The sequence below is a fragment of the Cuculus canorus genome, chromosome 3 (genome assembly GCF_017976375.1).
Source record: "Cuculus canorus isolate bCucCan1 chromosome 3, bCucCan1.pri, whole genome shotgun sequence".
Taxonomy (NCBI): Eukaryota; Metazoa; Chordata; class Aves; order Cuculiformes; family Cuculidae; genus Cuculus; species Cuculus canorus.
The window spans coordinates 68,798,376-68,812,206 of record NC_071403.1 but is presented as its reverse complement, the minus strand read 5'-3'; the positions used below and the strand labels follow the sequence as shown (position 1 = coordinate 68,812,206).

The 13,831-nt window shown below is 40.7% G+C and overlaps 1 protein-coding gene across 1 annotated transcript in view; it reads left to right on the top strand.

The window, feature by feature from the left end:
* Positions 1–13,831, top strand: part of KIF13B (kinesin family member 13B) — a 142,918-nt gene that overhangs the window by 89,564 nt on the left and 39,523 nt on the right. The window contains exons 18-27 of the mRNA XM_054062336.1: positions 174–336; positions 1,446–1,592; positions 2,084–2,233; positions 3,059–3,187; positions 5,008–5,178; positions 6,151–6,308; positions 7,978–8,110; positions 9,141–9,287; positions 11,771–11,800; positions 13,593–13,692. Of these exons, the coding sequence (XP_053918311.1) occupies positions 174–336; positions 1,446–1,592; positions 2,084–2,233; positions 3,059–3,187; positions 5,008–5,178; positions 6,151–6,308; positions 7,978–8,110; positions 9,141–9,287; positions 11,771–11,800; positions 13,593–13,692 (1,328 nt within the window). The remainder of the gene's footprint in view (positions 1–173; positions 337–1,445; positions 1,593–2,083; positions 2,234–3,058; positions 3,188–5,007; positions 5,179–6,150; positions 6,309–7,977; positions 8,111–9,140; positions 9,288–11,770; positions 11,801–13,592; positions 13,693–13,831) is intronic.

Here is a 13,831-nt window from a genome sequence, read left to right as displayed (position 1 = left end):
TCAATGATTTTTTTTTTTAGCTCCCAAAAGAAATGCCATGTAATTCACTTGATTTTTGTGTTAAAAAGCTGTTAAGACTCTTTTCTGTCAAGTGATCATTTGTTTTGCTCTTATTTTCAATGCTTAAATGCCATGATTATTCCTGTCTTCTCTTCCAAATCCCCTTCTTTTAGAGAAGAAATGTTGACCCACAGCCTGAGAAAGCTGAGAGAGCAGATCGTTAAAGCCAATTTGTATGTGAGAGAAGCCAATTTTATTGCAGAGGAGTTGGACAAGCGGACAGAGTATAAAGTTACCCTTCAGATCCCAGCTTCAAGCCTTAATGCTAACAGTAAGGTAAGGTAGCCCTAATGGAACTACATTACTGTTCAGTAGGTTTGCTCCTTGGTGTTCCTATTTGTTGTATTCTGACTTTAGTGGTCATAGGTACTTCACCAGTCTATTTGTGTGCATTAAATGTGGTTCCGTTAGCACGTGCCACGTCATTATCTTATTTTTTTGCCATAAAAATCTAAAAATGTGAATGTTTTGGCAGTACTCAGGCAGTTATCAGTACAGTAGGTGTATTCCATTCGAGGATTGGAATTTTTATTACTTGCTTTAGAGGTTTCTCTCATCTGCTTGTTTTTTCTTGCAGTCTTCTGGCACAACCTGAAACAGGGTGTAAAGAGGTTTAAGTGTCTGCACTAGTCTGTAGCTGCAGACAGAAGAAACCTTAGCTGAAACTCCAGGCCTGCTGTAATGTGAGAGAGTTAACAGGCTGAGACAGTGGGGGTTGTTCAGCCTGGAGAAGGCTTTGGGGACACCTTAGAGCAGCCTTCCAGCACTGAAAGGAGGCTACATTAAAGCTGAGGAAGGGCTCCTTTTCAGGGAGTGCAGGGACAGGACAAGGGGGAACGGTTTTCATGTGAAAGGAGGCAGATTTAGATGAGGTATTAGGAAGAAATTTTTTGCTATGAGAGTGGTGAGATGCTGGCCCAAGTTGCCCAGAGAAGTGGTGGCTGCCTCATCCGTGGAGGTGTTGAAGTCCAGGCTGGATGAGGCTTTGAGCAACCTGATCCAGTGGGAGGCATCCCTGCCCATGGCAGGGGGTTGGAACTGGACAGGGTTTTTAAGGTTCCTTCCAACCCAAACTTTCCATGATTCTAAGTTGCTATGATATTTGTGAAAGGCTTAAATGTTCTTATTTCTAGCACTTATATAAGGTGAAAAACCATGGAAACTAGTGCCTATAGTTGTGATTACGCTTAGCAGTTAAGCTGAACATGAATGTACTATGACAGCCTAACTCAGTCATTCATGATTAAATTTGGTTACTTAAGCTAGAATGAAAATAAAGAACAAAATCCGGACTTTTTCCAAAGATGTTCGTAGTTTTGTGTTGGCTTTAAACCATGTTTTCATTGTCTTTAGCACAATTCCTTATTTCTTTACTTGTTTCACAGAGAGGTGCAATTCTCAGCGAGCCTGCTATTCAGGTGAGAAGGAAAGGGAAAGGCAAACAGATTTGGTCGCTGGAAAAGCTGGAGAATCGATTGGTAGATATGAGAGATCTTTACCAGGAGTGGAAAGACTGTGAGGAAGACAACCCAGTAAGTAAAAATTACTCTGGTATTGTGCTGATGGAATTACATTGCCTGTCAATTTTTCTGTGAGAAAATCTTCTAGTTTGGAAGGCAGAGAGGGGAGGGAGTATGTAAAGAGATAAGTTTTTCTGAGCTTTTGCTTTTCCTAGTACTGAAGCGATGTTCACCTTTTCTTTAACCTTTATCTTGTCACTTTGGCACTTGTTTGCATGCACAGTTTGCTGATGGAACCAAACATACAATTAGAAACAGTAAGTAAACACAACAGGAGTTTACACTCAGACTGACTTATCTGAATCTGACAACTTTAAGGAGGACTTGCTGAGGATGGGCCTTGTCCTCAGTCCAAAGTAAAATTCAGGTTTCCATTCTTCTTGTGACCTAATCTGGCCTCTTGCTTGAGTCCATTTTTCTTGCACTGGGCTGGTTGTGCAACACTTTGAAAACAGTTTCATGAAAAGTTTGTTTTCCTTATGTTGTCCTGAATTTGTTTGAAGGTGATGAGAGCTTACTTCAGGCGAGCTGATCCATTCTACGATGAGCAGGAAAACCACAGCCTTATCGGAGTAGCCAATGTTTTTCTTGAGTGCCTATTCTATGATGTGAAGCTACAATATGCTGTTCCAATCATCAATCAGAAGGGAGAGGTTAGTCATTCTTCTCTAATCTGTCCTTACTCAACTGTTTAATTACAGTCTGTGGATCTTATTACCAGTACAGAATAGATATGTTCCAGTTTCGTGTGCACAAGCTCTTTGCTAACAATTTGGAATTATGCAAATCCCATAATACCTTACTGGTATTGTTTAGACAGCTGTGAATCCCAGCATAGAGATTATGAAAGGAGAAAGCTTTGTGAGCAGAGCAGCCCAATATCTTAGTAGAACGAGCATGAGCTATAGCTCCACTGCCTTTCACTGGCTGACATGAAGAGCAGGCTCTTAAATATATATACAATAAGAACAACTTCAAATGCAGGCTAAGCATTCCATGCAACATTCTCTGTGCTCTGTATTGCATCTGCACTTCGTAGACTCGAGAGAGACTGGTGCGAAGGTGAGTGAGATTGCAGTGTGCTGTTCCCGAAGTTGCCGATTTCCCTATATTTTTACAGCATAGGCTCTTAAAAATCATAGGAACAGTAAGGTTGGAAAAGACCTCCAAGATCAAGTCCAACCTTCAGCCCAACGCCCCTGTGCCTACTAAACCATGTCCTGGAGTGCCACGTCTACACGTTTTTTGAACACCTTGAGGGTTGGTGACTCCACCACTTCCCTGGGCAGCTCATTCCAAAGATTCTTGCTCCAATGAATTCTTCATCTCTTCAACAAATGCACATTGCAAAACAATAAAAAGGAATAAAATATTGTCTGCTTGCAAACAGGAAACTGCAGTAGTTGTAATTACCTGAAAAGGGATGAACTTGTTGCTGTTTTGTGGTACACAAGTGATTCTTAATCCTTTCTTGTTAGGTATCAGGTCGTCTCCATGTTGAAGTTGTTCGAGTGAGTGGAGAAATAGATGACAGGTTGGTTGGAGGTGAGGATAGTCCAGACTGTTCAAATGAAAATGACACTCAGGAGAGAAAACTTGTCTGTCAGGTGAGTTCCAGATATATTCCAACCTTCTCTCTTTCCAAGCTTAGTCTGAAGATAAAGAAGTTCCCCCATGCATTGGCTTCTGAGTGTTAGATGTCTCTTTGTGACCTCATGTGCCAGCTACACAGGCAGAGTCATCATTTAAACTCATTGATTGACTATATGAAACCTGGTTGATGACTCAGGATTTTATTTTAAAAAATAAATAATTTGTCTGTACCAAATCATTAAGTTGTATGTACAGAGTTTAATATTTTTGCTCTATTTGTTTTCATGGCCTTGGGTAGTGTTGTGGTGCCCGGCGTTTATCTTGAAGTGCTGCTGGGTCATATTTTCTCATGATATTTTGTTTCTTGAGTGTCTGAAATAATAGAAGAAAACCAGATGGGGTTTGTTCCTTTCGATCTCCATGATTTATTTTTTAAAGTCTACAAGGTATTCATTAAACTATGTTTATATCTGTTTGCATACAATCCTACGCCAGACAGTTTATTGTAGCCTTGAAAGATATGGAAGATCTGTGTGCTGGGATTGGAGCTACAATATCTAATTCAGAAGGAGTCATAGAATCTGTTAAACTCCCACTGTTCTGTGGACCGTCGCTCAATATTTCTCTCTAAACATTCAATGATTTGTGAAATATAAACAGTTCTGTTTATTATTGTTAATAATAGAAAGAAAATTATGGAACCATAGAGTCATTAAGATTGGCAAAGACCTCTAAGCTCATCCAGTCCAGTCCAACCATCAGCCTGACATCACCGTGCCTACTAAACCATGTGCCGGAGTGCCACGGCCACATGTTTTTGGAACCCCTCCAGGGATGGGGACGCCACCGCTGCCCTGGGCAGCCTCTGCCAGTGTTTCACCACTCTTTATTAAAGAAATTTTTCCTGATATCCAGTCTAACCCTCCCCTGGCACAACTGGAGGCCATTTGGTTTTAGTTTCCTTCCAAGTTAGGAGGAAGGATTTACTAGCAGTTCTGTGGTGTAGTAAAATGCAAGATAGGCCAAGCCACAGGAAAAAAAAAGAGAGAGCATAAAGTACCAGAGGGAATGGAACCCAGACTTTGCTGGCTTCTGGACGATACGAACAATTTGGGGGCAACACTACTCATTTTTACTTTTTGTCCTGCCCCATAGAACTCCATGTGCTTGCAAGCAGCGTAGGTCGTTGCTGCAGGAAACTTTCTCTGGAGGATCTTGAGTGGTACCTTACCACAGGAGTCTAACTCATTAGAACTTAATTTGACGAATGGCAAATAGAAGTTTGTTAAATGATATGGTTAATATGATGGCTGTGTTTAGATCAGAAAGTGCATTCAAAACATTTTGTTTCTATCCGGCCTTGATTTTGAAAAAGAGGTAACAAGCTGCTTTTGTACTGTTTGGGTGATGTTTGTATTGTTTCTAGAATGAAGAGAGTCAGTATCGTTAAACAAGAGCTTTGCAGAATAAAAGAGCCAGTTTTTGTAGAAATATGAAATTTTTATTGTATTCCTCTCCAGTCATAAAGTCTATTGGCACATCTGACCAGTAAAAATTAACAAAATGTTTTGGTCCCTTGTAAAATCCATACCTTTAGCTCCACTCTCAAGAAATGTGTGCATAGTGGCATCTAGTGGCAATGTTCAGCTGGTGCACTCAAAATACTGTGTCCAATCTGTATTGATGCAGAAACTCATATTTTGTAAAGTTTTTCGTTTGCTCCTTTCTTTTTTCTTATATCTTTTGCAGTGAAACAGAATAATATTGTTATAGCGGAAGTTATTGTTAATTCTGTGTCTAATGAATGAGATCTTTTTGTTTCTCATCTCTCTAGATTAAAATCCTTCAGGCTACAGGTCTGCCACAGCACCTCTCCAACTTTGTGTTCTGCAAGTACACATTCTGGGATCAACTGGAGCCAGTTAGCGTTGCACCTGAGGTGGATCCTTCCTTATCTTCCATCAGCAAAGAGCCACGGTGCATGGTTGTCTTCGATCACTGCAATGTAAATTTTCTTCTCTATTTTATTAGAGAAACGGTAGGCAGGTTTGTACTTGCAAGACAGTTTTAGTTGGTGCTTCGCTTTCATTACTTACTTTGTGAGGCTGATACCCTAATACCATTTTTAATAAGAACTGGAAACATCTTCAAAGTCCATCTAAGCTTGATTGCACTATAGTATTGTTAACTTATGGAAAAGCACAGAACGTGAAGAAAGTGAAGAGCGAATTAATAAAGGAAAGCAGTCTGTTCAGCAGAGAGACTTACACTGGAGTTTACGCACAGTAGAAAGGCTGCTGAGTGTGTGTAGAAGGGTGGTATTTGAGTACGTTTGATGTCTATGTCTGAGCTGATCGCTCTACATGTTGATGTGGTGGAGAGAAATGTCCCTGTCCTGGGACATGACACTTTCTGTCCTGAGGCAGATGTTGAAGTTAGGCCGTGTATCTTAGAAGAGACTATTTCTTCCTACTGACTTTTGAGCAACTGCCTGAGTGGAGGCATCTTTAACCAGAGGTACCTAAAGTTGGCTTAGGTTATTCCCAGCCTGAGTTCTCATTGTGTTCTTACTCTCATTTGTCATTACACCAAACTATTTATTCTACCTATCACTTGTAAAATAGGTGTGATACCTTCTGTTGAGTTTTGATCTTCTGATTCCAAACATGAGACCGTATGATTGGGTGTTTGGGTTTTTTTAAACCATTGCATGAGGACTTGGAACAGCACATGGTCATTTTTCAGCTCTTTGTAGACTTTAATCTTCAGCAAATTGTGTATCTGCCTTGCCTCCTGATTTCCCAAACTGAGGTGACAGTTCTTCCTCTCCTCTATATTCTTTCTTCCTCTCCTCTATATTCTGTCTTGGGGACCAGTGTAACTTGACTCTATACGCTTATATGAAAGTGAATACAGTAAATCTCTAAGCCTAAATTGTATAGTCACAGTCATCAACAAATTTGTCGCTTGCATACAGGAAGTTTCTGTAAATATTTCTGAAGACTTCATGGAACATCTTTACGACGGTGCTTTAGCAATTGAAGTGTATGGGCACAAGCAGAGCGGTGACCGCAAAAATCCAGCCCTGTGGGATTTGGGAATAATTCAAGCCAAAACACGCAGCCTTCGTGATAGGTAAATATGGAAGAAAGGTCCTTGGCTTAGAATTCTGGAAAATCATTGTCTGGGATGTCCACTTTTGAAGCAAGTTTGGGTTAAGTAGTCAAATTTTGGACAGAACATGTATTTGAGGCTGTATCTGTTAGACTACTGTAAGTAGACTCTTGGAAAAACACCATGTGATGTGTCAGTGGACTTTAAAAAAGTGAAAGAGGAGAAATGCCCATTTCTGTTTCAAATTATAAGTGGTAAAACTTGAAAGACTTTGAAGTCCCTTTTATTCAGGCAAACTTCAGGGCAAAAGCAGTGTTTTACAAAAGAGCAAGCTGATTATTTTCCTCACCTGTGCTGGAAAGAGCTATGAAGTCTAAAATGACAAGATGTTGTTCTGACTGAGCACTGGTATGTTTATTTAAGGTCAGACTCCAGTTCATTCTTGGCCATGCAATGTTATCTCTGTAATGCTTCCATTGGAAGAGCTGTATTGCTAATTACTTCCACTGGAATAAATATGAGGCAGTATGGTGATTTAGACTGTAGGGGGTTGCTTTTTTGCTGGCAGAGATATGTTTTCCCTAAAATAAGCTTAGTAGTATTTTCTTAAACGTAAGTTGTTCTGCCTCTCCAATTAGAAGACGGCTCTGCACCTTCATTTATTGGCAGTTATTTCACTTTTTACTTCCAGCCTAAGCTTGTTTTGAGCATGTTGAGTATTAAGCTATCTATAGGAAATTTAAAATACGGCCAAGAGGAGATGGAAAAAGGGTGCTATAAAACAGTGAGTTATATTTGGTAGCTGAGTAGTATCTCCTTCCTTTTTAATTTTGAAGTACTACTCTTGGAAGAACTAGAGAGAAGGCAGTAGTATAACGAAGTTCAGAGAAGGGCAACGAAGCTGGAGAAGGAGCTGCAGAACAGGCCTTATGAGAGGCAGCTGAAGGAGCTGGGATTGTTTAGCCTGGCGAAAAGGAGGCTGAGGGGAGGCCTTGTCATGGTCTATAACTGCCTGAAAGGAGGTTGTAGTGAAGTGAGTGTTGGTCTCTCCTCCCAAGTGACAGGCAATTGGATGAGAGGAAATCGCCTCAAGTTGCATCAGAGGAGGTTCAGATTAGACATCAGGGAAATTTCTTTCACCAAAAGGGTTCTCTGGCACTGGCAAAGGCTGCCCAGGGAGGTGGTGGAGTCCCCATCCCTGGAGGTATTTAGAAGACAGGTAGATGAGGTGCTCAGGGATCTGGTTCAGATCAGATGTCCATTGACAGCTGCAGTTGGACTCAATGATCTCAAAGGTCTTTTCCAACCAAATGATTCTATGATTCAGGAAGGTGCCCTGGATCTTGAAAGCTTGTGAGACGATGTCATATTTAATTCTGTCTTGTGTGTGGATCTGATTGCACTGACAACACTGGGCTTCTGTGGCAGTGGTTGAGACCAACGCTTAAATGTTAGAATACAGAGGAATTGGATTTTGTATTGGAAGCAAGAAAAAGCTTATTTCTGAGGTTGGACTAAAATAGTTGTCAGTAGATTTATAAGAACTGCACAACCCTTTATACTCACAAATGGTGCACCGTTGAAGTGTTCCTTTGCTTCTTCAGTCTGCAGTCCGAGCTAAAGCTTTGGGTTTTCTTTCTTTTTCTTTGGAGGGGAAAAAAAAAGAAACAGCATTTGACATGTTTTGCAGATGGAGCGAAGTAACCCGAAAATTAGAACTCTGGGTTCAAATTCTCGAGCTGAATGAGAATGGGGAATACTGCCCAGTCGAGGTGACTCCAGCCAAGGATGTGTGCACAGGAGGCATTTTCCAGCTCAGACAGGTGAGGTGGCACAGGCAAGATTTCAGCTGTGAGAAGAGCCTGAGGGTAGCCAAGAAGCTTCTGGTTTGTGTGGTAAAGGGATGGTGTCCAAAGAAATGTCAAGCTTAAACACAAAATATGTTCTTGTGTAAAACAAACAGAAAGGGGAAGAAAGTGGAGTCCCTCTTGTGTTTTGTGAAGCTGCATAAGCTGAGCTGTAAAGGCGATCAAAGGCTTACCTGTGATCTTTTTGCAATGTTCTGTTCCCTGTTCTGTGATAGCACCTGCTAGAAAGGACATCAATCTTGACTGAACAGAACTACTTTTTAAAGAGGTCCAGAGTTCCCCTTTATTTCATCCTTCCAGCCAACCACTCTGTTCTTTGAATTCTCCATGTGTTATATTTTGAATGCATAACTGAATAGCTAACATTTTTAAGTAATGAGCTATTGCCCAGAGAACACTAAGAAGGAGTAAAAGTTGGATACAGGCTGCATCTTTGTAATCCCCAGCTCGTTTGATTTTTTTATAAGTTTATGTGTTGATTTTATTTGTTTTCCCTACAGATTTTACCAAAAAACAGTTACTTTGCAGCCCTCATAGCATCAGTGGGTGAGAATTTTCTGGTCAAGAAGACTAAAGCCAGGCGAAGTTCTGTGAAATCCCAGTAGTTCACGAAGTTAGACTATTTTCTTTCCTCTTCTGTAGGTGGGGAAGAGATCCCATTTTTTGTCTTCAGAAATATTAAAAATAAAATCCTATAAATGTATGTTTTGAAAACCCTCCAGAATAGTAAAATGGAGAGTCGCTTAATGCTCAACATTTTTTTTTTTCTGTGAATACATAAATCCTGTAAACATAAATCCTTGCAACGGAAGGGGAATTTCTTGAACACTGGGTCACTGAGATTGTAGTACTCACCACTTTGTTCTTCACAGAATAAAAAGATAGTGTTGCTTGCAAATGACTGCCGGTAGAGGTCTCTCTGTCATTAAGCTTCCAGCATTTTATATTCTCTTTTCCAAACATTTCAAATTGTTCTTTTGGGCAGGGGCAATCTCGGAGAATTCAGGTTGAAGTGAGGTCTGTACAGGAATCAGGTACTTTACCGCTGATGGAGGAATCCATATTATCTGTTGGAATTGGCTGTGTCCAGATAAAACATGTTAAGTCACAGAAAGTATTTGAAAACTATCAGGTAAGAGTCTGAATATTTCCTGTCTGCTATGGCTACTTCCAAGAAATGTAAAAGCATGAAGTGTTGTCCTGAGTTTCTTGCAGATGGAGGCAACTCCATTGATTTTTAAGTTTTTGTTTTGTTTTGGGGTATTTTTTTAAACCTTCTTCTTAAATTTAGAAAGCAATGACAAAAAGAATTGTCAGAATTGCTTTTAATGGTGGTTGTAGGGATTATTTGAGATCCCAAATCCAAACCTTGGTCTTTCAGAAAGTGTTGTGGAAGATCTCCCTCTTAATCAATAATCATTTTCCTTGGCAAAAATCATATTTGTAAGAGTACCTTCTGCGTCTCTTCTGATATGTTTTTTTCTCCTCCTAACCTTAAAATCAGCACAGCCTTCCCACACCATTCAAAGAAGAAAAGAAAATGCCAATGTTTATAAAATTCATTAGGAGGTTGTCCAGTAAATTTTACTTCAAATATTAGAAACGACAACAATTTTAAGTAAATATACAAATGAAAATAAATCAATTCCATACATATTCAAATAGCATGGAGTTGAAATGATAGAACTCTTGGGTTTGGCCCATGGTCTATGTTGGCCAGTTGTCCTATGGCTTCAGAAACACTGCATCTCATCCTAATGTGCAAGTAATATTGATCTGGTGTTAGGGATTGTCTTCATACGATGTCTCTATCAGTTTCTAGCACAGTTTGACTTTTTCCCCCAACAGCTAAATGAAAATTTAGTCACTTTAGAGTTAGCAAGTCAAAACCTGGTGCAACAGAACAAGCAGGTCTCTCCACTTGCTTGATTAGCTGCCCTACTTGAGACAAGGCCAACTAAATGTCAAGTAGTTTTTGGGACATCTCCCAGCTTCTCTAATGTTTACCTTGGTGACAGAGTATGATTCAATGTGTGTCTGCTCCTCCTTTTTCCTTAATCAGTATTGGTTTTTCTTTTGCGGTCTGAAGCAATTGGGTTTTTGTTGTCTCCAAATGTTTGCAGTCCCTTGCCTCTCATGTGTCAGGGGTACAAAAAAGGGATTTTTTTTCTGCCTTTGCAGAAATCTCACTTTTCAGCAGCATCTGAGGCAGATGATTGCTTTTATTCCCCATTACGCTTCTGCTAGTGCCCCTTCCTGAAAGCTTTCTACCTGTCCTTCCCTCACAGCAGTGCCCTATACTAATTTTCTGCAGAGCAGGTAAAGTGTTGTTTCTCCCCTACTTCTGAATGGAACAAGTTTCTTAAGAGACTCTTCTCTCCTGACACAGAATGATGGGTTCTCACGCATTTTACTGGAAAGCCATTCCACACCTGCAACATCCACATGCCCCTTTTAGCCTGTTTGTAAGGGGACAAGTCCCAGATGGGTGTCCTGCCTGCCTGACCCTGTTTCTCCTGCAGTGAACTTCTGATCTGTTGAGTAGTTTCAACCGTGTCTGACAGAGCTGGCCATCCACAAAGCAGTATATTTTTTCCAGGAGAAATATTTAAGCTTGAGAGAGAGACTAGTGAGTTGTGTCTGATGCTGATAACCCCCACATGGGAAAGGGCTATTTAAAACCACTTAAAGTCCTGGTGCTGACAATAGCCTTCTGAGTGGAGCACCTGCATTTTCAGTCCCCTTATTAGCATTTCTCTATCTCAAGCAAATCTCTCTCTATGGAACGTGAAAGATTTTCTAAAGGCCTTGAACTAAGAAAATGCCTCTTCTATATGACTTTTTAATTTAGGTTAGCTAAGTTTTTTGCTTTCATTACTGAGATACAAAAGTAGGCTCCAGTGGCTTGGCATTACTTAAATAGAGAAGTAATAACTCAATGGGGATTGGAGTCCTCATTGCTTTTCCATTCACTGCGCAGGAGTGGCAGTTGTGCTTTTACGTTGTTGCAAGCAGCTCTGCTTGGGATGCATAGCGAGAATGAAAGGGGTGTCTCCCATCAGAAAATAATAGAATTCAAACTGTCGAAGGTCTATATTGCAACACGTGGTCTGGCAGAGAGTGATTCTAACTCCCTAACAATTGGCTTAGGTATTTACAATGTTTCTCCTCTAAATGCTGCAGCAAACTCACCTCAAATCCTTTGTGTTAGACTTTGATTTTCAAAGTCTGCTCTAACATTCATACTTAACTCTTCAGGTAAAACAGCACATTTTTCTTTGCTGTCCAGGATCAATGGGTTTCAAGTTGTTTCGCTATAAGTCGTTTTTATTTCTGAGGACAATTTAGGTATTCCACCTTCTTCCAGCTATAAAGAATTCTAATAGCTCTGTTTCTGTGACATTTTTCCATTGCAACTGTTGGATTATTTTAGTTTGTGTTTAGGCCAGCCGATAGCAGCAAATCTTTGGAATGGAAATGTGATTTAATTCTGCCATTTTGCCATTGGTAAACTCAGACTGCTAATATTGCCTCTAACAGTTACAACTTTTGCATTCAATGTGTTTCCTGCTACCGAAAAAGCTTAATGACATGGTTTTGCATGTTTTGACCTAGGAAGAAGAGGATGAAATGGACAGTTATCAGGTAAAGAAGTTAAATGCTCTCTTTTTACAAATGCAGACGTTTTCAGGTTAAAACACTTTAGAGTATGATCAGCATTTTATCTTTGATGTACTGGTTCGATATGCAGATATCATGTCTTCTAAAGAGACTGAAAGTTTAAGAATTGCATGAATTGTTAAGCTACAAAACCGTATGATGGGTTAGGGGGGTGGAAGAGAACAAACAAGATGCTTTTCATGTGTATTACCGAAACAAGATCCAATTCCTTTTTGGTTGTAGGGGAAGAAGTCCTTCTTGGCAAACTGTGATTGGATTGAGATTGTCCTGATTAAGAACAAGAACAGTCAGTCATGGCATTGTTGAAATATGTAGCGGAAATATTTGGAGTCATAGAATTGTTTGGGTTGGAAGGCACCTTAAAGATCTCCCAGTTCCAACCCCTCTGCCATGGGCAGGGACACCTGCATCAGGTTGCTCAAAGCCCGATCTAACCCCATTTGACACCTCCAGGGATGGGGCAGCCACAGCTTCTCTGGGCAACCTGGGCCAGGGCCTAACCACTTTCACAGGAAAATTTTTCTTTCTAAGATCTCATCTCAATCTCCCTTCTTTCACCTTAAAACAGTTCCCCCTCATCCCACCACTGCACTTCAGAGAAAGAGCCCCTCCCCAGCTTTCCTTGAGGCCCCTTTCAGTACTGGAAGGCTGCTGGAAGGTCTCCACAGAGCCTTCTCTTCTCCAGGATGAACAAGCCCAACTCTCTCAGCCTGTCTTCGTATGAGAGGGGCTTCAGCCTCAGATCACCTTTGTGGCCTCCTCTGGACTCACTCTGACCTCTCCTTACTGTGTCATGCTGTGAATGTGTGGTTTGTTTGAGAGCTGGAGTATACTGCACAGTAATCAGTCATTGAGCAAGCAAAGGGTATTCTGTTCCTGGACTCCTAAGACAGCAGTGATAAAACTACTGACATCGGCATGCTACTTTTTGTATGTAATGTCACAGTAAGGTGATACTTAAAGGGGAACTGATGAGGTACGATACCTGTGACATGTTTTTCATCTTCTTGTGAATGACTTTAAGAAAATTACATCATCATCAATGTAGATTGCGACTTTATATAATGCAAGCAATCAGAGATTGATGTTTAATGCATTCTGACAGGTCCCGGCATACTTGTAGGGTCTGCGGGTGCATACTACAGATGTAGTTTATAGTCTTGCATCCACACGTTTTTCTTGACAAAGTATTTGTTACAGTTTGATGTGGAATGAATCTGAACTGCTGTTGCCATCAAAGAGGCCTGCCTGAAGGCATCCCAGAGCTGATAGCGCATCTTTGTGGCACCCAACATGCTGCCTGTAGAGTGTCATTCATCATTTTTAAGCATTTCTACACCAGACATAAATGAACTGCATGTTCTTAGGGATACTGAGGCCTTTTGGTTTTGAAGGATATGAGCACGTAAGACGAAATAGTTTAAAAGGCTCATTTGCAAATGCCATAACTAGGGACAGTGGCATGATGTGGGGCAGGGATGGATTCCTAATAGGACACTGCTAAACACTGAGTAATAGTGAGTCATCGATAAGGACTGGTGTGTACAGTTTTGCCACAAGGTAGTAGTTGGTTTCTTTTGGCCTGTGCAAAAGAAAATACTATAGAAGAGCCACATGATTTCTTGGAGGTCTGCTCTGTCTAATCTGCTTCTTGGGAACAGGATAAGTAGAAGGGTTGAGGAAATGTGTAGGCCACAAATAGGAAGCATTGGCTTTCCTGGGTCGATATTTAACATGCCTACTTTCCTCTTTACAGGATAGGGATTTGGAGAGGCTCCGTCGGAAATGGCTGTGTGCCTTAACAAAGCGTCAGGAGTATCTTGATCAGCAGTTGCAAAAACTAGTTGGGAAGCCTGGTAAGCCAAATGCTGTTAAAGATAACAGTAGCAATATGTTCAGAATGACATACACACAGGCTTTTTATCTTAATGTATTGTAAAAATTAGACAGGAAGATAGTTGGAGAGTTGAATCTCTGAGCTCAGCAGTAACTTGC